The sequence below is a fragment of the Artemia franciscana genome, chromosome 9, assembly GCF_032884065.1.
Source record: "Artemia franciscana chromosome 9, ASM3288406v1, whole genome shotgun sequence".
NCBI lineage: Eukaryota > Metazoa > Arthropoda > Branchiopoda > Anostraca > Artemiidae > Artemia > Artemia franciscana.
Window position 1 is genome coordinate 29,813,021 of NC_088871.1, and position 22,745 is coordinate 29,835,765.

The window sequence follows — 22,745 nt, forward strand, 5'->3', positions numbered from 1 at the left end:
TCTGTTATCATTGAGTTAACATTGAAAGTGTATTATATTCAAGACAGAAACTAAGGATTAAAACTTGACATAATTTAAAGTACTTTTCAACGCTCGACTAAGCGAGTGATTGCTAACTGCATCACTGTTGCCTGTTTATGGATATTTGCCAGGTCGATTACCAGTTAATGCAATCAGAGGTGATTGCTGTTTTATTTCAAGGCGCTGGTTTATTGTTGTTTATCTTGACTTTTTTTGAAAGCGAGCCCCTCTGGATTTTTATTTCTTAGAAGAAAGGGGCCCTTGCAAGTACGTTTTCGTTCGATGTCTCTTTAGAGAAGATTTATCACATTTGCAGGAATTTATTGTTAGTATTAAAGAATTTGAAGATGATGGCTATTATGGAGGATCGTTTTGATCAGAAGCATCAAGAGTTTGTGTAGTTGTTGGCTAGTCTGGAACGAGGAATTAGTGCTCTCCGCTAGGAAAATTCCCAACTTCGGCATGAGAATTGCGTTTTGAAATCATAGTTAATTAAAAAAGATCGTGGCTGAATTAACCTCTAAAAGTCCATGAAGTCTCCTCTAAAAGTCAAAATCTTCAATTTTATGGGATTCCCCTTGTGTCTGGGCAATATGCAGATACTGCTGCTCGTGAGCTTTTGACTGATATCGGGTTGGCAAATGCTTACACTATTCTGTTCCTGAAGTGCTATCAATTGAACAGTAATAGACAGACAGGGGCTTCTACTTGGTCTTCTGCTAAGAATAAGTTTGTGCCAATTTTAGTTACATTGACAAGCATTGCTGATAGAGATATATTATGTGGAATTGTAGAACGCTGAAAGGTCTCATAAAAGTAACAGTTAAGATTTACTTCGTGACCAAGCGCGTCGCCATAAAGAACTTTTAGCATACGGGTATAGCCTACGCAATTCTGCTACTCCGTTAGTAAAAGTGGCGGATTAACATTTGGCTTGAAGCTAAAAAATTCGAAAGTGAAGGATTGGACGCGAGTACAGGGTACCTGTTTAAGATCTCTGTTAGTGCGTCTAATGTGATTATCCCTTCAATTGAAAATGAAAACTGATTTTCTTTTGTTAATTTGCCTTACATTATTCAGTCTGGTTCCTTCCTTTGTTTTTATTATCTTTTTGGTCTATTTATTGCTATATTCATTATATTATGATAATGCTCCTACGCGTGAGTGTATTGATCTTCAAATAAATCCATCGATAATCCCTCTTACTTATTTTGTTTGTTTCTTAGTTTTTCCTAATTTTCTTTTTGCTTATCTTTTTCTGCTTTTTTCACTTATCCTTACCTCTATGACATTGCTTTTTACTCGTTTTTTCTTATATGTTTCCCTCTCCACTATTCCTTATTTCAGATTCAGTTGTTTCAGCTTTTCTTTTTTGTTTTTCAGTTTCAACTGTGCATGAGAATGAGATCAGCGTTACCTCTGTGTATATGCCATAGCTCTGCTGTGATATTGACAGCCTTTGATCTGGTGGGTTTGGTCGCGGAGCGGATCTACCATCCACCGAAAGTAAATTGACAATTTCTTTTGGTGACCAGGTTGGTATCAACTCTTTGGGGGAGCGTTTAGATGAATTAAAAACTAATCCTTTAGATTTTGAAAGTATAATTAATAATTCAATTGGAAGTAGAAATCAGAAAAATAATGATTCTAATTCGGCTAATAAAAGTAATTATGTTTTGCAATTAAATGGTTTTGCCTCCTCTAAACGAGACGATATTTTCTCTGTGCTTCACATTAACATTCAGGGACTTTACTCGTCTTTTCTTGAGCTGAGACGGATCGTCACTGGAAGAACTCCTGATATTATTGAATTATGTGAAACTTTCCTGGACTTTTCTGGAGCCCTTCTGAAGTATTTATGGCGTCCCTCAGGGATCTGTTCTTGGCCCAACTTTATTTCTGCTTTAAGTTAATGACTTGATTCCGGTGGTAAAAAATAACAGGCATCTGGCATGCTGCAAGGTGTGTCGTCCTGATTTTCGACCGTGTTCCAATACTGCTTCCAATGACGATTTTCTAGATGCTTTTGCTGATGACACAACCATTAGGACCCTTGCGAAGACGAAATTTGACATGAAGTCTAACCTTGTGGCAATATTCGAGAGAGTTATTTTACGTTTAATGCGAATTATTTGGCCTAGAATGTTGGTAAGTCACATTTTCTTATTTTTTTCTGAAATTGGTATAGCTTTCCCTCAGCTTACAAACTTTCAGGTTCCTTCACCGGAGAGTCGAGTTGTCCAGTTTCTTCATATCCTGCTTGATGAGAAACTTTCATTTAGAAACCATATAGCCATGACTAGTGTTAAGGTCTCATGGAGTTTGGGTATCATTCGAAAATTTCACTTCTTCAAAATTTCACTTTTCAGACTTTCATCAATAGATTTTTTTTTTAGATAATTTGGTGCTGGTTATTGATATTCCCGATCATTTTCCCACTATTTCTTGATGTAAAAGTACTGATCAAGCGCAGCGTATAGCATCACCATCTAATCTCCCATTTTTCTGTTATGGTGATACTGAGCTAAGTCTACTTGTTTTTCGTCTGACTGATCGGCCATGGGATAATTTGGTTTCTCAATCGTATTTTCACCGCTCTTTTGATTTCTTTTATGATTTAGTGAAAGAAGGAATCCTGCAGGTTTGCAATCAGGGTCCAGCGCCACATATTTCGAAAAGGATAGCACCACATAATCCATGGATGACATCAGGTCTCCATAAAAGCTGGAAAAGGAAAAATTATTTTTGGAAGCTTTACAAGGCTTCATCATCTGTAGCTCATCACGAACGGTTCAAGGCCTATAGGAGTATATTTAGTTCTCTGTGTCAGAAGGCTAAGTATCAGTATTATCATAGGAAATTTTCCGAATGTGAAGAGGATGTTAGGAAGACATGGTATTTAATTAATTTGGTTCTTAGACCTTCTTCCCTTTGCCTTCAGCTCCATCAATGCTGATAATCGATGGTAAAACCGCTCAAGGACAGGAAGATGTTTAGCTAGAGCTTACCTCTTATTTTGCTAATATAGGGAAGACAACTGCTTCCTCTGCAAGCTCTGCAATTTCTCGTTGCGATTTCAGAGCCTATCTTGGATCCTCATGTTTAAAGTCAATGCTCTTAGCTCTGTTTCTGAATTTGAGGTAGCTCGTATCGTAAATACTCTTTAAGGAGCATTGTCTTCAGGACCAGACGAAATTCCCACAAGGGTTGTCCGTGCCATTCTGCCAGCTATTCTGTCACTATTGACTAAGATTGTCAATCTGTCTTTCGAGAAAGGAATTTTCCCTGAATCTCTCAAGCAAGTTAGGGTATCGCACTGTATGAAGGTGTTTCTCAGAGTGATCCTGCTAATTATAGGCCAACTTCTCTCTTTTCTCTTTTCAGCAAAATTTTTTAGAAGGCTATGCTATCCAGGCTGCTTAGTTTTCTGGATGCAAAAGAATTTTTGCATGATTTCCAGTTTGGATTCCGAGTGAATCACTCTACAGAGCATGCTTGCGCAAGTTTCTTGAATTTCCTTCATTCGGCAATTGATTCTGGTCGCATCCCGGTAGCTTCATTTTTGGATGTTCGTAAAGCTTTTGATTCCTTGACTCTTCGGATTCCTCTTTGGAAACTATCGCATATTGGTATAAGATCAAATGCTTTTTCTTAGTTTGATTTATATCTTTCTGGTTGGCTTATTTCAATTGATCCGCTTTTCTGGAGCCCTTCTGAAGTATTTATGGCGTCCCTCAGGGATCTGTTCTTAGCCCAATTTTATTTCTGCTTTAAGCTAATGACCTGATTCCGGTCGTAAAAATACCAGGCATCTGGCATGCTGCAAGCTGTGTCGTCCTGATGTTCGATCGTGTTCCAATACTGTTTCTAATGACGATTTTCTAGATGCTTTTGCTGATGACACAACCATTAGGACCCATGCGAAGACAAAATTTGACATGAAATCTAACCTTGTGGTAATATTTGAGAGAGTTATTTTATCGTTTAATGCGAATTATTTGGCCTAGAATGTTGGTAAGTCACATTTTCTTATTTTTTTCTGAAATTGGTATAGCTTTCCCTCAGCTTACAAACTTTCAGGTTCTTTCACCGGAGAGTCGAGTTGTCCAGTTTCTTCATATCCTGCTTAATGAGAAACTTTCATTTAGAAACCATATAGCCATGACTAGTGTTAAGGTCTCATGGAGTTTGGGTATCATTCGAAAATTTCACTTCTTCAAAATTTCACTTTTCAGACTTTCATCAATAGATTTTTTTTAGATAATTTGGTGCTGGTTATTGATATTCTCGATCATTTTTCCACTATTTCTTGATACAAGAGTACTGATCAAGCGCAGCGTATAGCATCACCAACTAATCTCCCATTTTTCTGTTATGGTAATACTGAGCTAAGTCTACATGTTTTTCGTCTGACTGATCAGCCATGGGATAATTTGGTTTCTGAATCGTATTTTCACCGCTCTTTTGATTTCTTTTATGATTTAGTGAAAGAAGGAATCCTGCAGGTTTGCAATCAGGGTCCAGCGCCACATATTTCGAAAAGGATAGCACCACCGAATCCATGGATGACATCAGGTCTCCATAAAAGCTGGAAAAGGAAAAATTATTTTTGGAAGCTTTACAAGGCTTCATCATCTGTAGCTCATCACGAACGGTTCATGGCCTATAGGAGTATATTTAGTTCTCTGTGTCAGAGGGCTAAGTCACAGTATTATCATAGGAAATTTTCTGAATGTGAAGAGGATGCTAGGAAGACCTGGTATTTAATTAATTTGGTTCTTAGACCTTCTTCCCTTTGCCTTCAGCTCCATCAATGCTGATAATCGATGGTAAAACCGCTCAAGGACAGGAAGATGTTTAGCTAGACTTTACCTCTTATTTTGCTAATATAGGGAAGACAACTGCTTCCTCTGCAAGCTCTGCAATTTCTCGTTGCGATTTCAGAGCCTATCTTGGATCCTCATGTTTAAAGTCAATGCTCTTAGCTCTGTTTCTGAATTTGAGGTAGCTCGTATCGTGAATACTCTTAAAGGAGCATCGTATTCAGGACCAGACAAAATTCCCACAAGGGTTGTCCGTGCCATTCTGCCAGTTATTCTGTCACCATTGACTAAGATTTTCAATCTGTCTTTCGAGAAAGGAATTTTCCCTGAATCTCTCAAGCGAGTTAGGGTTATCGCGCTGTATGAAGGTGTTTCTCAGAGTGATCCTGCTAATTATAGGCCAATTTCTCTCTTTTCAGCAAAATTTTTTAGAAGGCTATGCTATCAAGGCTTCTTAGTTTTCTCGATGCAAAAGAATTTTTGCATGATTTCCAGTTTGGATTCCGAGTGAATCACTCTACAGAGCATGCTTGCGTAGGTTTCTTGAATTTCCTTCATTCGGCAATTGATTCTGGTCGTATCCCGGTAGCTTTATTTTTGGATATTCGTAAAGCTTTTGATTCCTTGACTCTTGGATTCTTCTTTGGAAACTATCGCATATTGGTATAAGATCAAATGCTTTTTCTTAGTTTGATTCATATCTTTCTGGTTGGCTTATTTCAATTGATCCGCTTTTCTGGTGCCCTTCTGAAGTATTTATGGCGTCCCTCAGGGATCTGTTCTTGGTCCAATTTTATTTCTGCTTTAAGTTAATGACCTGATTCCGGTGGTAAAAAATACCAGGCATCTGGCATGCTGCAAGCTGTGTCGTCCTGATGTTCGATCGTGTTCCAATACTGCTTCTAATGACGATTTTCTAAATGCTTTTGCTGATGACACAACCATTAGGACCCATGCGAAGACGAAATTTGACATGAAGTCTAACCTTGTGGCAATATTCAAGAGAGTTATTTTATCGTTTAATGCGAATTATTTGGCCTAGAATGTTGGTAAGTCACATTTTCTTATTTTTTTCTGAAATTGGTATAGCTTTCCCTCAGCTTACAAACTTTCAGGTTCCTTCACCGGAGAGTCATTTAGAAACCATATAGCCATGACTAGTGTTAAGGTCTCATGGAGTTTGGGTATCATTCGAAAATTTAGATACACATTTCCTGGATCTATTCTGAAGCTTCTTTTTTCCTGCCTTGTCCAGTCATACGTTTCTTATTGCCCATTGTGTGGATGTCTACTTTTCTCTCTACACTGCGGTCACTTTCTGACATGTATAATAAAGTACAGTGTCTGGTTATGGACACCAATCGTTCTTCAACAACACTGCCCTTAAGTCTACAGTCTATTTACATTATTTTTTGTGCTTCTTTTGTCTTTCAATAGCTTCACGGTATTCTTCCAAAATATCTTCAAAAAACTCTTGTGTTTTTTTTTATTCAGCTCCGTATAGCCTCCGTTCTTCATATAATATCTGTATTCCGACTACCCCTACTATCCGATCAGATTTCAAACCCATCTTTGCTTGTCAACAGGTTTGAAATTCACTGCCTGCTTCAGCACAGAGATGCCACTCGTTTGGGACTTTTAATAGGATTATTAAGGATCATTTAGTAAAGAATCAAACAGAATAGTATTTTTTTCTTGTTTTGTTTCCTTTTCCTTTTCCACTGAGGAGGTGATGTCTCCCGAGTGTTTGTTCATGGTGTATGATTGTCCTCTCTGCGCTTTGACTCCCAGGCCTCAGATATATTTTCTTCTTCATTTTACATGTTATTTGGCTATTATTCTCTTTTTTTGGTTGTTGCTTATGTTGTATTTTTTTGTATCCCCCTGTATCCCTGGCCATGGAGCCTTTCGAGGGGGAATAAGAGTATTGAATTTCCATTTCGTATTTATTGGTGAATAGAACTCTAAACTATGAACTCTAATAATGGAATTTAGCAAAGTGAACTAATATATTTCTTAGAAAAAATCATCTATTAGAAAAAACAATGAAATTTGTTAGAAAAAACAATGAAAATTATATACAGGTCAAGAATACTTATATTTTATTGCCTTAGACCTTAAATCCTTTTATGCTTCCGCGGGAGCTTAGGATATCCATTAAGAGTCGCCAGACATCTCTCGTCATTGCTGCCGCCCAGATGTCTTCCAATTCGATTTGAATTAAGGCATTGAGATTTGTGAAGTCAGCCTGGTAGCTCCGTCATAGTGTGTTTTGGGGCGTCTTGTTTTTCTGGTAACACGTGGCTGCCACTGAAGGACAACTTGGTCTAGTTTTGAATATGCGTATCACATGACCGAGGTATCTCCACTTCCTATGTTTGATGTTTGAAAGGTCAAACCTATGTTTGACCTTTGCCATCATAAAGTAGCATCAGTTACTTTTTGGGACCAGTGAATACATAGAAATCGCCTTAAACACATGGTTTTGAACGCGAAGAGTTATTTTTCAAGCTGCTGATTTACGTGTCAAGCTTCAGAACCATAGCAAAGGGCTAAAAAGACATTTCTGTTGAAGAGCCTCAACTTGAGTAGGAAAGAGTTCTTCTTGCTGCGCCAAATTTGAGACAGTTTTCTGAAGGATGCATTAGCTTCTCCAATTCTTGGCTTAATGTTTTGCTGACACGACCCTGAATTGTCGATAGTACTTCTCAAGTACTTGAACTACACAACTAGTAGGTTGAGCGTAGATCCAATATTCACCATACTTTTGTTTTGTTGCCATTAATGTTAAGGCCAAAAGGTTCAGCAGCGTAAAAGGTAAAAGGTAAAGCATAAAACTATCACAATCGCTATCAATAAATAAATGAAACTAAAAACGAACAGAAATTACAATAAATAGTCGAATCAAACTAAAAGCGAGCAAAAACTAACATGAGTAGGGCTGGTAGTCCCCCTATATTCTCAAGACCAGAACACAGTTTGCACTTTACAGAAAAAAAAAGAATGACTGTGGATTGTCAGTTTAATTGACATCTACTAGTATTTATTCCTTAAAGTTTTGATGGTTTTTTATTTAAGAAAGTAAGAAAAATTTAAACATTTCAAACGTTTCCAGTAAAGTGCAAATTATGTTCTGGTCTTGAGAGGGTATGGGGATTAGACAATTCAATCCCGGTGAAAGTTGACCCTGGCCAATTACCCATATCACCCCCGCGTAAAACTGAGACGGAAAAGAGAAAGCAAGGCATATCAAAATGATTTTGTACGGAATTCCTGGCAAATTCCCTCAGTGTAAAATTTCCCCTGACAAGTTCTTCCGCTGGAACCTTCTCTCCCAATGGAAAATTCCCCATTGGAAAATCCAGGAACAGAAAATTCGTCCCTCCGCCCGAAAATGTGTGCATTCTTCTCAATAACTAATAATATACAGAAACAATGAGCAAATGTTATAACTCAAAGATCTTTCTCCTGGGGCTGTGGGGGGTCATGTTACATCCAGCGACAAACTTATTGGGCCTTTCAAATATGTTTAACAAAATAGTCATCTAAAAATTCTGATTGGACTATTTTGAGAAACAAGGGGTCGGGAGAGGGTGCCTTGTTTCCTCCAATATTTTTTATGACTGAAAAAAAGCACAAGAACTTTTAATTTCGGTTTGAATTAGCCTTCACCCGATATCTTAGCGCCCCTGGGTTGATACAATCTGCCCTAAGAAAAAGAAAACGAATAAACAAACACACAACCGTGATCTTTCTTCCGGCAAAAAAAAAGGAAATTCCACCTTTTTGTAGATAGGAGTTGGAAACCTATGAACTGAGGCTTTCTGATACGCTGAATCTGATGATGCAATTCTCATCAAGATTCTTCAACTTTTAAGAAAACACCCCTTTTTGGAAAATCAGGCAAACTTTCTCAGGCTTGAAGCCTTTGATATAATATAATAATAATATAATTTATTTGTTACCCGCTTGTTTTGACAAATTAAGCGGAGTAAAAACATTAAGGAAAGAAAAACGAAATAACACAAACAATACAATTAATACAGTCTAATCAAAGGGTGGTAAGGGCCCAAGCGTTGACAGGCCTCAGCACCTAATCTAGCATAGAGTTTTTTATAAACGAAAATAATATCAGTGGCACAAAACTTTCTGATAATCTTCTGATTTCTATAAGAACGCGGCAGATACAATAAATATTTACAATAACGAAAATACATAACTCTTATGCCCTGCAAATCTTGATTATTAAACAACGGGCGCAAACCGGAAAGAAACAATATAGAATGATCGCAATATGTAGAATAAAGTCTGGATAAAGCCTTTCGTGAAAATCTGTCTCGGTTCGGGACAATTTTCGCGTACCCTTTTTTAAGTTTACTTTTAATATCATTTAGCCCACAGGATCGAAAAGCTGATAAAGATGAACAAATATTAATACCAAGCCACCGAATCGAAGAAACGAGCTTAACTGAAAAATAACCACAATCAAGATCACTACTTTGATGCTTAGCATTAAAAACTAAATATTCACATTTTTCAGTATTAAGTTTGAGGCCGATTTCCTCAAAAGACTTAGAAACAAGCTGGGTCGACTTAATTAGGCTAGATTTAGTGCGGCTGATCAAAAGTAAATCATCTGTATATGCAATGTACGAAAGATTAGTTAGGCCTAAAAAACATGATGGATTAATACGTGGCAAAACAGAATAAAGACAAGCATTAAAAAGATAAGGGGATAAGACTCCTCCTCGCCTAAGACCAGAACGGATGGGGATATTACCAACGTAGGTGTCACCTGACTTGAGTCGAACATATGAATTAGCATACCAAAAACGAAGAGTTGATATAATAGACACATTTGCACCAAGTTAGATTAAAGAATACCAAAGTTGGCTATGACAAATTGAATCGAAAGCTTTTGAAACATCGAGTGCACAAAAATGAACCTCAAAACCATTTTTATGCGCTTCAAGTAATAGCGAAACTATAGCACGATGAGCATGTTGGCATCCTATATACGGCTTAAAGCCAAACTGATTAGACATATAATCTACATTAGACAGGAGATCAGGGAGCAAAACATATTCAAATACTTTACTTAAAGTACAAGCAACCGTAATAGGCCTATACGAAGCGCAACTAGTTGGGTCCTTACCGCGTTTCAAAATTGACGTAATGTTACCAACTAAAAAAGAATCAGGGACTAAAGAAGAGCATAAACACATCTGAAAAAGTAACTGCAAGTGATAAACTAATTCCTCCGAATCGGTGTTGAGGTGAAAAGCACTGATCCCGTCTATATCATAAGATTTCGATTTAAGTCTCTCTACACTTCTTTTGACACGGTCAACACTAACGGGAGGTACATGACCTTGAATGATTTTGTTAGGCAACAGATTAGAACAGAGCTTGGCAAAACGAAAATGAACCGCACATATCACTGTATCGAAAATGTTACTATAATGATTGATCCATGATACATTAGGGATTCGGTCAGCCGTAGGCGATCTATCAAACTTCGCGGCATTGATCACTTTTTTCCACTGGCTAGGAGACTTAGGAAATTCAGCACCATTGTACCTAATTTTTCGAAGATAGCGTTTAAAATCAAGTTTTGTTTTTTGTTTAATATCGAAAACATTACCCCTTAAGGGGCGGCCGCAAGCTATCCAAATTTTTAGCCACAACTTAGCCCGATTTTTTATTGTTTTGAGCTCTGGGTCATTCTTCCAAATTGAACTTCTTGTTTTTGCTCTAAAGTGACATAGGGGAACAGCTACTTCTTCAGACCTCTTTAAGCACGATACAATGTGGCTATAATAAATATTAAGCTGAATTCTGGCTTGTGGGGACCCAACGCTTGTACACAACAGATTAAAAGGGACTTTAATCGTTAATAGAAGGCTAACAAGCGTAGAAAAATAAAGAGGCCAGTCAGCTTTGTTCCATTCTCTTTTAGAAATCCATTTTCTAGAATTGGGACGAAGGTTCTTCTCCGCAGTAGCATTAAGGGTAACAGTGAGGGATAGGGGGAGATGGTCGTAATCACGCTCATCCTGATCAACATGGACTTCGCCACAGATGAGACCACAGATGTAACACTAAACTAAATGAAACTAAATAAATAAGCTGATTCTTATGATATATCTATCGATATCAAAGTTCCGTTTAATATAGCTTGTGTTACTATTGAGGCGCGTCACTCCATACTGGCAGTTCGTTATCATGAACTGTTTGATGCAGCCTTTACTTTTCTTTGAAAAATTCTTTTCAGAAAGTTTTTTAATTGCTGTCAAAGAGTAACCGGACCGCCCTTTTCCCCCAAAGGCATTTGATCAAAGTTTGAGATAACCATTTTGTTCAAAATAGTCCATAAGTTAAACAACTTTAATTCCGGGGTTTAAATACCCCCCACCAGAGCCCCTGGGATAAGAGCTGTAAGTTATGCAGGTTGCATATTATTTACGTATAAGTCTTTTCATGGACAGCACAATAGCGTTGCTAAGTAAAGAGCGAAATGGGCACAATGTACCATTATTTTTTCACCAAGGCCCTTCGTACGTAAGGAGTTGTCATAGAAACGTCGAAACAGACTCATTTGATTGGAAGTCAAAAGTTCTAGTACCCTTTTTAAGAGTAAAAGTGATTGAAGGACATCTAGCCCTCTCCCAAGCATATTTCCCCTCCTAATCTATCGGAGGAAATTTTCTAGATAACTCTTTTGTTCAGCATAGTTTAAAGGTCCAACACTATGTCTCTGAATAACCACGTGTTCGAATAGTCCTTTTCCCTGTTTTAGATAAAAAAATACATACCTCTTGCTTCTATTTGTGACCAAAGAACGTACCCCAAAGTGACAATTCTAATTGTAATCTCAATATAATGGGTGTTTATTTTCGCACACACTTTTAAAGCATTTAAACTTAAACCGAACAAAACTTGTTTCTACTGTAAGGGGGTTGCCATTTTCTCAGCCAATTACCCATTATGCAAAAGTTTGACTGTTAGAACATCATATAAGCGTTTCTTGAGACATCATATATGGCATCATGTAAGGATTTTCTTGTATAATGTCATGAATAGCATAAACAAGATCGTTGATTTTTTGGAAAGTTCCATTTATTTATATAACGGCTGTTAGAAGGCCCAAATCGAAAATTTCCAGTTGCACTTACTATAAATGATGATTCTTTTGAACCAATACCTGAACTATCGAACATGATAAGATTTGAATTTTGACAACCTGGACCACCAATTACTACAACATCAATGAGGACAACTAAAACAAAGGCCATTGCTAAATTGTTTGAAATAATCAAAATCCAAAAAACGACTCAAAAATGAAAATGGAGAACAAAGACACGGGCAGTTAGAAGATATGGGAAAACGACAATTAGAGCGCGTTAAAAATGGAAATGAAGCGCAAAGACACACGCAGTTAGAAGACATACGACACCAAGCAAGTGAGCGAGTCAAAAATTAAAATGAAGAGTAAAGACACATACGGTTAGAAAAAAAGCGGAGGCATGTAAAAGATGAAAATGAAGAGCAAAGACATACGCAGTTTGAAGACATGCGACACCGAAAATGTGATCTAATCAATGAAAATAAAGCTGGGCAGCGATAATCAAAACGTGTCAAAATTGAAAATGATAGCGATGATGATTGTGTTTGGGATTTTGAAATGAATAAATTCATCAAGGCCCACCATACCTTTGTGAAAAAAAAAAACAAAGGTTCGGCTATTTATATTTCATAATAACGAAAGATAAGACGAGGTAAAATAATCAGACATATAGAAAATGACAGCGATGATGATTGGGTTTTGGATTTTGAAATGGATAAGGTCATCAATGCCTACCATACCTTTGAATGTCAACATATGGACTAAATAGATCTATGGCAGAAAAAGAAGTTTTTGTCCTACCAACTGAACAATTGAAAAGAACCAAAGGTTCGGCTATGTCTTTCATAATGACAAAATAAAAGCCAAGGCACGAGAAGAAGTATTTGTCCCAACAACTGAACAGTTAGTAGAAACAAAGGTGGTCGTCAATGCCTTCCATACCTTTAAAATCAAAAACCCTGGACGAGATAAATCGTTGGAAGAAAAAGAAGTCTTTGTTCCACCCCCTGAACAACTAAAAGAAACAAAGGTTCGGTGATATGTCTTTCATAATTACAAAAGACAAGCCGAGGCAAAATTTAAAGGTCCAATAGAAAAAAGTGTAATTTTTACAAAGGCACCACTTCTAATGTAAGGTATTTTGAAGACAAGCAACAGTGAGCATCTATATATAATATATATATATATATATATATATATATATATATATATATATATATATATATATATATATATATATATATATATATATATATATATATATACATATATATATATATATATATATATATATATATATATATATATATATATATATATATATATATATACATATTGTCTATTGTGTCATTGACACTTTACTGAAAAACTATATGTGTCTCGAACAGTCTTGGAAAGAACTAACAAAATTGAACTAAATATTTGATATATATTTATATTAATTGCTGAAAGTTCATCAATTCAAAACATTATTTCACTGTAATTTTTATCTTATTTTCAATGTTATAAAAAGTGTAAAAGAAAATATTTGTAATATAATTCGCTTTCAGTAAAGCGCCAATGACGCATAATGCATTTACCATTATGGAAGGGGGAAGTAGCCAAATTCTTGTTTGTAGGTATGTTAATTCGTTTAAGATCGATTTGCATATTCAATTTAAGTTTTCGCTCGTTTTAACATTTATTTATTTATTACCACCTTTCGTATGTTTGTTTGCTATGATTGTTTATTTAATTTCTGTTCGGTTTGGGTTTTATTTATTCTTTAATAGTGATTTTTTTTTCGCTTTAAGATTGATTTGCATATTCAATTTAAGTATTACACGTCTTAAGAAATATTTATTCATTTATTTTAATACCTATTGTATGTTTGTTTGCTATGATTGTTTATTTATTTTCTATTCGTTTTAAGTTTCTTTAATTCTTTAATGGTAGTTTCTGGTCGTTTTGAGATTGAATTTTTATAGATTTAAATTTCTGCTGATCTTAAGTTTAATATGACCTTTAATTTTCTTTGCAAAATTTCGTTCTTAGAAACTTATTTGACTAATTTATGTTCGTTTTTCATTGCCAAAGTTTCCGATTTTTCAAAATTTTTTATTTAAAAATTATTTTTTTAGGTAAAAGTTTAATCGAAGTATCAAAACTAGTATCAAAGTAACAATATCAAGAAACAAAGTATGAAAGTAAAGTAAGTATCAAAGTAAAGAAAGTTTCAAAGTAAAATAACTATCAAGGTAACCATTTCCAACTTGCATAACTTACATCCCTTACCCTGGAAATCAAAGTTGCCAAGTAAGTCAGTAAATCCAAATATCAAAGTAAACGAAGTAACAAAGTTATAATAAGCAACTTGCATGACTCACATCAATATCCTCTTGACTTGGGGTTCACACCTGGAAGCGTAGTTATTTGGCCTTCGAACTATTTTTGAACAAAATGGCTATCTCAAAATTTTGGCCGGATACCTTTGGGGAAAAAGGGGTTGAAGGGCCTGGCTGCGCTTTGATCACTTTTGAACACTAAAAAAAACTAGAAGAACTAGAAGTTTCGAAAAAAAACTAGTATATACATATATATATATATATATATATATATATATATATATATATATATATATATATATATATATATATATATATATATATATATATATATATATATATATATATATATATATATATATATATATGCGTGTGTATAATGCAAGACGGATGTTTGATGTAAGATAAATGTTTAACGTAAATATTCATTCACATATGTACATTTACGTCCTAAAAAAGGAGTCTTACGTGCTCATCAGAGCCTTTAGGTCTTTCACACATATTGAGTTCCATTACTACGTGATTTCGATTAAGATTCCTATCGAGGGTATAATTTCTATCTTTAAAATTGCAAATTTTTTTCATTAGCATACATTTTTGAAAAAGTAACAAATTCTCCAGGAGCTCAAGACCTTTCCCACTTGTACTTGTCTTCTCCCATGAGCTTGGTGCGTTTTACATCACGTGATAGAATTAGGAGAATTTCATTTTTTACTAAATTTCACAAATTTAATAAACTTTAATAGTACCTTTTGGTACTTTTGAGAACAGTTTTTGTACAGCTTCTTTATTTCGACAAATAAGTCTTTCTCTCTCCTTTCCAACAAAATGCCTGGTATACTTAGGAGCAAGACAAGGAGATGGTAACCACTTCCCCCATTTTCCTTTTTCCCGATAAATTATTAGAAGCTTCCGAATAGAAGGATGCCTGGCATCTTTCTAATCCAACAGTTTTTCAAAGGATTAACTTGTTTATTCATATTTACTAGGGGCTTCATCTATCGTCTCTAGGAAATCATTTTCCCGAGAAATTCCGAACCTAGTTACGCCACTGCACTGAGATATTACTTGGGGGGATCCTCGATTTTTGCTTTTAGTGTGTAACTATGTAAAAAACCCCAAAAATCCTAGTTACTCCTTAACTTCAAGATGAAACATATTGCAGTGCTTTATTTTTCTACTATTAAAGACACCTCGAATTTTTTAGGGTTTAGAGAGTATGAAATCCAAAGCTGTTTTGTGTTTTGAGTAAAGCACTTGTTTAGCGTAAACCTACGTACTTAAGGAAACCATAAGCAAGTTTTTTTCGTTAGTCTTATAAATATAGGTTGCGTAGGCTCACAATCGATTGTTATTGTTCGTTAGACGTTTCAATTTCAATCTCTATGTTCATGCGATAACCCTTCTTTTGCTGTTGTTCTTTTTCGTCATTGATAAAAACTACAAATCAGAATATTGCAGCAAAGCTTTAGAAAATTATGGATTGGTCTTATAATGTATAGAGATTCATCTTCGGCATTCTATACGTTATTGGATTCTCTGCTACTTATGCCTAAAATTAAGTATGCCTTAAAATTAGACTTATTAAGTCTAAAATTGCCTAAGAACCTGAAGGCCCATTTTTATAAGCGGAATTTCAATAGTACTTCTAAAATTAAATCTAGCTAATGCAGGGGAGCTTCCAGTTTGGAAGGGTGAATAATAATGTTAAAATCAGCTAAAACCAAAGCCTTCTTTCGTAATATCAGTCCTCTCTAAGAATCAGTTCTTTGGTACCCAGGTCGGTACTCTTCGGGATCCAAAATCTGGGCAATAGTTTGATAAATTTCGGTCTTGCTTTTTCTTATTGAGAAGAGGCATTAGATGAAATCTCAGGGTCACCTCAACCAAAATGACAACATCCTTTAAATTTTTACTATTTACTAATATATAATTTGCTAAATATTAAATTAAAACAGATACTTCATATATGAGCAAATTAAAGATTTTCTATTCTGCTGACTAATAACTTACGCAATAACCCGTTATTTCGCAAACAGTTTTACCAAAACTAACGTTTCTGGTAACCACGGATAAGTCAGAACTTCAAAATGTCTACAAAACCAAATGAAACGTTTACTTGTGTTTTAGGCATTTGCTTGGCCAACCGCCTAAAATCTGGGAAGTCATTTGAGGGAGAACTAGAGTACCAAGCTCGGTACCTAGCTCTCCAACCAAGGGCCAAAAACTCATTAACCCCTTAGACGTTTCCTCGTCTAAAAATATAAAAAGTTATTTTACCCAAAAGTTTTGCTCTTCAATTCTGTTCAATTTCAACTAAATGATTCCGTAAAAAAACATAAACTAAAACAGCCTGATACGCTTCTTAATGCTTCCTTGAAGCTATCTAAAACATAACCAGCTCCATTTCTATCTCTTCTGACCTCAAATGCTATGGAGCAGGTCCAGTTCCTTTTTTAGTGGCCGTAGGCAAGGGATTATACGGCAGAAAGCTATAACCTACTACGATACTTCTCACACCCTTTGTCTCGTAAACATAAGTGTTCCTGAAAGGAAATCCTATAACCTAGTTCAAGACCCATGCAATGATTTCTAACGAGTTCCAATGACCCCCGCATAGAATAAAAACATCTGGCAAAATATAGGAACAGGTATCTTGGGGCCATTTTAACTAAGGCTACACTAGCTTTTTGAGGGCTATCGACTACCCACAAGGCTTAGTTTCAATGAGTATCCGAACACATAAGAACTGCATCTTGGTTTCGACAAGATTTTGGAAGCAACTAAGTTTCATCTTGGGGAGGGGTGGCAAACTGGGGCCTTAGAGGTGGGCAAACCGAGGTCTTGGATAGGCAGTTGCCCTATAAGCTAAATTGCCCTATAAGCCCATAAGCTAAGATGATGAAATTTGGCAGGCGTTTCAGGATCCAGACCAAATTAATTTAGAAATAGTCGTTTTTCCAATTGGACCATCTGGGGGGAGTGGGGGGACGGTTAATTCGGAACAATTAGAATAAAATGAAGTATTTTTAACTTACGAACAGGTGATTGGATCTTAATGAAAGTTGATAATTAGAAGGATCTTGTGCTTTTGAGCTCTCATTTTAAATTCCAACCAGATCCACTGACATTGGGGGGAGTTAGAGGGGAGAACCGCAATTCTTGGAAAACGTGAAAATTTAGGTACCTTTATCTTACGAATGGATGACCGGATTTTAATGAAACTTGATATATCGAAGGATTTTATGTCTCAGATGCTCTATTTTCAATTCGAATCGTATCCGGGGACATAGGGGGTTGGAGGGGGAAAACGAAATCTTGGAAACCGGAAATCTTGGAAAACGCTTAGAGTGGAGAAATCGGGATGAAACATGATGGTAAGAATAAGCACAAGTTCTAGATACGTGATTGACATAATTGGAACGGATCTGCTCTCTTTAGGGGAGTTTGGGGGGGGATTTCCAGTGCTTCGGCAAGTTCGGTGCTTCTAGAAGTGCTAGGACGATGAAAATTGGTAGGCGTGTCTTGATAACAGTCGTTTTCCCAATTCGACCCTCTGGGGGGCTGGAGGGAGAGGAAAAACTGAAATAAATTAGAGGTATTTTTAACTTACGAATGGGTTATCGGATCTTAATGAAATTAGATATTTAGACGGATCTCGTGTCTCAAAGCTCTTATTTTGAATCCCAACCGTATCCGGTGACATTGGGAGGGTTGTAGGGGGAAATGGGAAATCTCGGAAAACGCTTAGAGTGGAGAGATCGGGATCAAACTTGGTGGGAAGAATAAGCACAAGTCCTATAGCCATTATTGACATAACCGAACTGAATCTGCTCACTTTGGGGGAGTTGGGGGAGGGGTAGGGGGTTTAATTGGGAAAAATTAGAAAAATTGAGGTATTTTTAACTTAAGAACAAGTGACCGGATCTAATTGGAATTTGATATTTAGAAGGAACTCACGTCTTGGAGCTCTTATTTTAAATCTCGACCAGATCCGGTGACATTGGGGGGAGTTGGAGGGGGAAACCGGAAATCTTAGAAAACACTTAGAGTGGAGAGATTGGGATGAAACCTGGTGGGTAGAATAAGCAAATGTTTTAGATACTTGATTGACATAAGCGGACTGGATCCACTCTCTTTGGGGGAGTTAGGGGGGCCCAGTGCTTTGGAGAGTTTGGTGCTTCTGGACGTGCTAGGACGATGAAAACTTGTGGGCGTGTCAGGGACCTGCACAAATTGACTTGATAAAGTTGTTTTCCCCAATTCGACCATCTGGGGGGCTGAAGGGAGAGGAAAAATCAGAAAAAAGAGGTATTTTAACTTACGAGTAGGTGATCAAATCTTTATTAATTTTGATATTTAGATGGACCTCGTGTCTCAGAGCTTTTATTTTAGATCCCAACCGGTATTAAGCCTCTGATTTTCTTTTTAAATCAATCTATTGATTCTTAGAATTTTGCTAGAGCTCATACCATATAAGCTCTTGGCTCTTCCGACCTCGTCGCAAGTGCCATATGAGCTCTTAGCTCTTGTTTATTACAGAAGTTCAAAGTTTTTCAGAATTTCCCATTTCAAAATAATTTTTTTTTTCAACATCAAAATCTCATCAAAGTATTAAAACTAGTATGAAAGTAACAATATCAAAGAAACAAGGTATCAAAGTAAACAAAGTGTCTAAGTAAAATAACTACCAAGATAACAATTTGCAACTTGCAGCCCGTTCCCCGTAAATTAAAGTTTCCCAGTAAATTATAAAATCTAAGTATATAAGTAAACAAGGTATCAAAGTTATAATAAACAAAATCCGCGACAAATTACCCTGAAAGGTCTAACTTAATAATATAAGCCGTTATTGGGATATTGCTTTGTCACCCTTTTGACAATCTAGATTATCATAGTTCGTACGCTTTTCAACTTCATGCGCTTAACCTTAATTGCACTAGTATCATAGTAGTAGCGGTAGTAGTAGAAACAGTAGTAGCAGTAATAGTGTATTATTATTAGTTGTAACAGTAGTAGCAGCGGAATTAATAGCAGCAATAACAGGTTCATTTTGCCTTTTGGCCATTTGAATATCCCACTCATGATACTCCTGAAGTTTCCTCTTGATGCAATAATCCGTTCTAAAAATTTCTGATACGCCAGTGTTATCAATCTGTATGCACATAATATGCTTTGAATTTGTTCAACGTTTCCCCACAATGTTTCCTCAGATGTTTATTTCAATACCCTCAGCCTTAGTAGTAGCCTCTATCCACTACAAAGGTAGTAGTTTTATTAATAATAGTTGTGGAAGCAGTAGAAGCAGCGGTAGTTGTCGTAGTAAAACAGCGTGCAAATATTGCCTTTTTGGTTCATTGATCATATCCCTTATCATTTTCCGAAAGATCCAAATTAATATACCTAGTAATTCCTGAGTTACGCCCTTTTGACAACCCATACAGACATAACACGTCTTGATTTAGTTCAACATTCCTCAGAAGACTCACCTTAATGCTCTTCATATTTTGGGAAATCAGTAGTCAAACGTGCGTACCTTTTCTCAATAAGATATACTATATGGTAAACAATGAAGAAATTGCCTAGCTTACAGCCCTTGCCCTGAGGCCCTGGGGCAAAGGGGTTGACATCCCAAAAAGCATAATTACTGAAACTTTCAACAATGCTGAAGAAAGACGTCTAAAAAACTTTGTTTTGATGTTTTTTTTGGAAATGATGGGCGTGGGGGGGGGAGGACTGGCTGCTCTCAAATACCTTTTGACTTTTAAAAAGTGGACTATAACTTCCATTTTCAAATCAAATGAGCCCCATGTGAAGTTTATACGACAACCATTCAATTTAAACCTTATATGCCCCAAGCGCATACCTTAGTCCTCGCCCCAGGGCTCTGGGGGGGGGGGTTGTTTCAACCCTGGAGGCATTGTTATATGCATTTCGGACGGTTTTGTTTTATGAATAGATATCTCACAGTTTCAATCAGATGCGTTTCATGAAAAAGGGGTGGGGGGGGGCTAGTTGACCTCCGTCACTTTTGACTCTTAAAGGGAAACTAGAACTTTCAATTTTTCAACAAATGGGCCACCTCTAAAGTTTATACAACCATTCCTTCCATAAAAACCTAACATGCCCCCAGGGCATGACTTACAACACTTGCCCCCATGCTCTGGTAGTTGTAACAACCTCAAAAGCCTTGTTATATGATCTTTGGACAGTTTTGAATAAATGCCTATCTCAAAATTTCTATTGTCTGCATTTCGGGAAAATATGACGTATGGGGGGGGCAGCTGCACTCTGTCACTTTGACTCTTAAGAAGAGCACTATAACTTCTGATTACCTTTTTGATGAGACCCCTCTGAAGTATATACGACCACCCTTTCTAGAAAAACCTTATATGCCCCCAGGGGATACCTTACAAACCCTGCCCTGAGGGCTGTGGGGTGGTTGTCACCCTTCAAGACATAATGTCCGGACCCTTCAGCTACGCTGAACGAAATTGCTATCTCAAAATTTTGATTGGATCTGTATCAAGAAATGATGGGCGTAGAAGGGGGGTTATTTGCCCTCCATTCTCTTTTGACTCTTAAAAAGGGCTCTTGCCCTTTCAATTTCCAATCGAATGAAACCTTTTAGAAGTTTCTACGACAACTTTTTCGATACGACGTGCCCTGGTATAACCCCCCCCCCCAAAAAAAAAAAAAATAATAATAATACATTGTCCTGACATCGTTCTTTAATTAGACAGTGTTATTACGCTGCCTACGAAAAGAATCTGTCAAACCCTTCCAGGAAACAAATTTATTTGAATTTTATTCCTGCATCTTAATTACAAAGCAGGGTTGCATCTGAAATTTAAAAATATCCCAAGACTATCGCGAAAAACTCCCAAGTTTTGAAAAACATTCCAAGACACTAAAAATACACATTTGATAGTGATTCTTAATATAGTTGCTGTCACGGCTGAAAATGGAGTCTGACACTTTCATAGTTTCCAGATAATTCTTAGAAACTGTCTGCTAAGTTGCAGGAAAATTTGCAGATCAATTTGTGTTCAAATGCACTTTAGTACTCTTGATTAATACTATTTTTCTGATTCTTCTTTCCTGAACACGTTTGAAAACAGCTTTTTGCAATTATCTCAGAAGAGTGAAAATATCAGATATGACTCTTAGGCTGAAGTCTCAGGATACTGGGGAAAATCTAAGGAGTGGCAGCCCTGTTGCAAATTAGCATATCACAAAAAAAGTTCCTCTGGGAGTTCCTCTTTAGTGGGAAATGAAATTTGGGTCCCAGGTTTTTGAACACTGAAAGCAGCAACTTGACAAGACCTTTCAACCATAGTTTGCAAAGGTAACTTGGGATAGTAAGCCATATAATATGCCAATGCTCCAATGAAAGAGTCTCCAGCACCCTAAAAGACAACACAACTTCGTATTCGGGTTAAAACATATTTACAATAATAATAACAACAAGAGCTTCATGTAGGGCAGACGAATAAATTAACCATCGGAAGTACAGCTTGGTAAGGCAACAGATCTTTCTTTAAAAAAACGATATTTACACTTACAGTCAACCAAGAAAAAGTAAAAGAAAAAAAGCAAATAAAAACAAGCAAAGAGAAAAGAAATAACATCAAAGAAAATAGCTTATCAAAACTTTTCTTACGCCTGGTATAGAACGTCAATTAAAAATCATTGTATCAATTCCAGTGATTATAAAAGATTCTTCTAAAATGTTTGTTGAACAACACAAAAAAACATGGAATAGCAGAATACAGTTTTTTTTGTAGCAATCTATAGCGGTTAAAAATTGATAAATAATTCATCAATCATTCTGAATGAATTTGTCATACGTTTTTCTTGTATGCTACTAAATTTGATATTCGGTTTCATTGCACTTTAAATTTTTTTTTTCAAAATAGACATGATTTAAAAAACATCCTTTATATTTCAAAATAGACATGCCACGAACACTTCAATTGTGTTCCTCATACAAAATTTTTGTAAGCAGTTCATTTCACATTGAGTTTATATTATAATTAATCGAAAAAAAAAAATCTAGAAACGAAGTTTTTCAAAGAAAAGTAAAAAGCTGTATTAGCCCAAAGATGAACAGAAACAAAGTCAAATAGTTGTTCTAGCTTAAAACTACCATATTCGCCACCAATAAATAAATCAATCCCAAAACGAACAAAACTACGGACAGTAAATAACCAAGTCAAACTCAAAACAAGCACAAATTACCACAGAGAGGAGTTAGGTAACACCATCACGTGCCTTGTACATACTAGAAAATAATTAGCCCTTTACTGAAAACAATTCTAATTTTTAGCCATGAGTTTCCATTTCTCATAATATTACAAAAAAGAAAAAAATCACAAATAAAACCAAGACTACAAAAAAAGATTTTGGATTGATAATTTACTGTGTATACTGCTATTCATTTCTTAAAAT

The 22,745-nt window shown here is 36.2% G+C and overlaps 2 protein-coding genes across 4 annotated transcripts in view; one reads left to right on the forward strand and one right to left on the reverse strand.

The window, feature by feature from the left end:
• The window catches only part of LOC136031259 (short-chain dehydrogenase/reductase family 42E member 1-like), a 443,764-nt gene that overhangs the window by 215,972 nt on the left and 205,047 nt on the right, over positions 1 to 22,745 (forward strand). The window lies entirely within an intron of this gene.
• LOC136031253 (ribokinase-like) overlaps positions 21,076 to 22,745 on the reverse strand; it is a 45,886-nt gene continuing 44,216 nt past the window's right edge. For all 3 annotated transcript variants that reach the window (XM_065710667.1, XM_065710669.1, XM_065710670.1), the window contains one exon: positions 21,076 to 21,703. In XM_065710667.1, the coding sequence (XP_065566739.1) occupies positions 21,527 to 21,703 (177 nt within the window). In that variant the 3' untranslated portion in view covers positions 21,076 to 21,526. The remainder of the gene's footprint in view (positions 21,704 to 22,745) is intronic.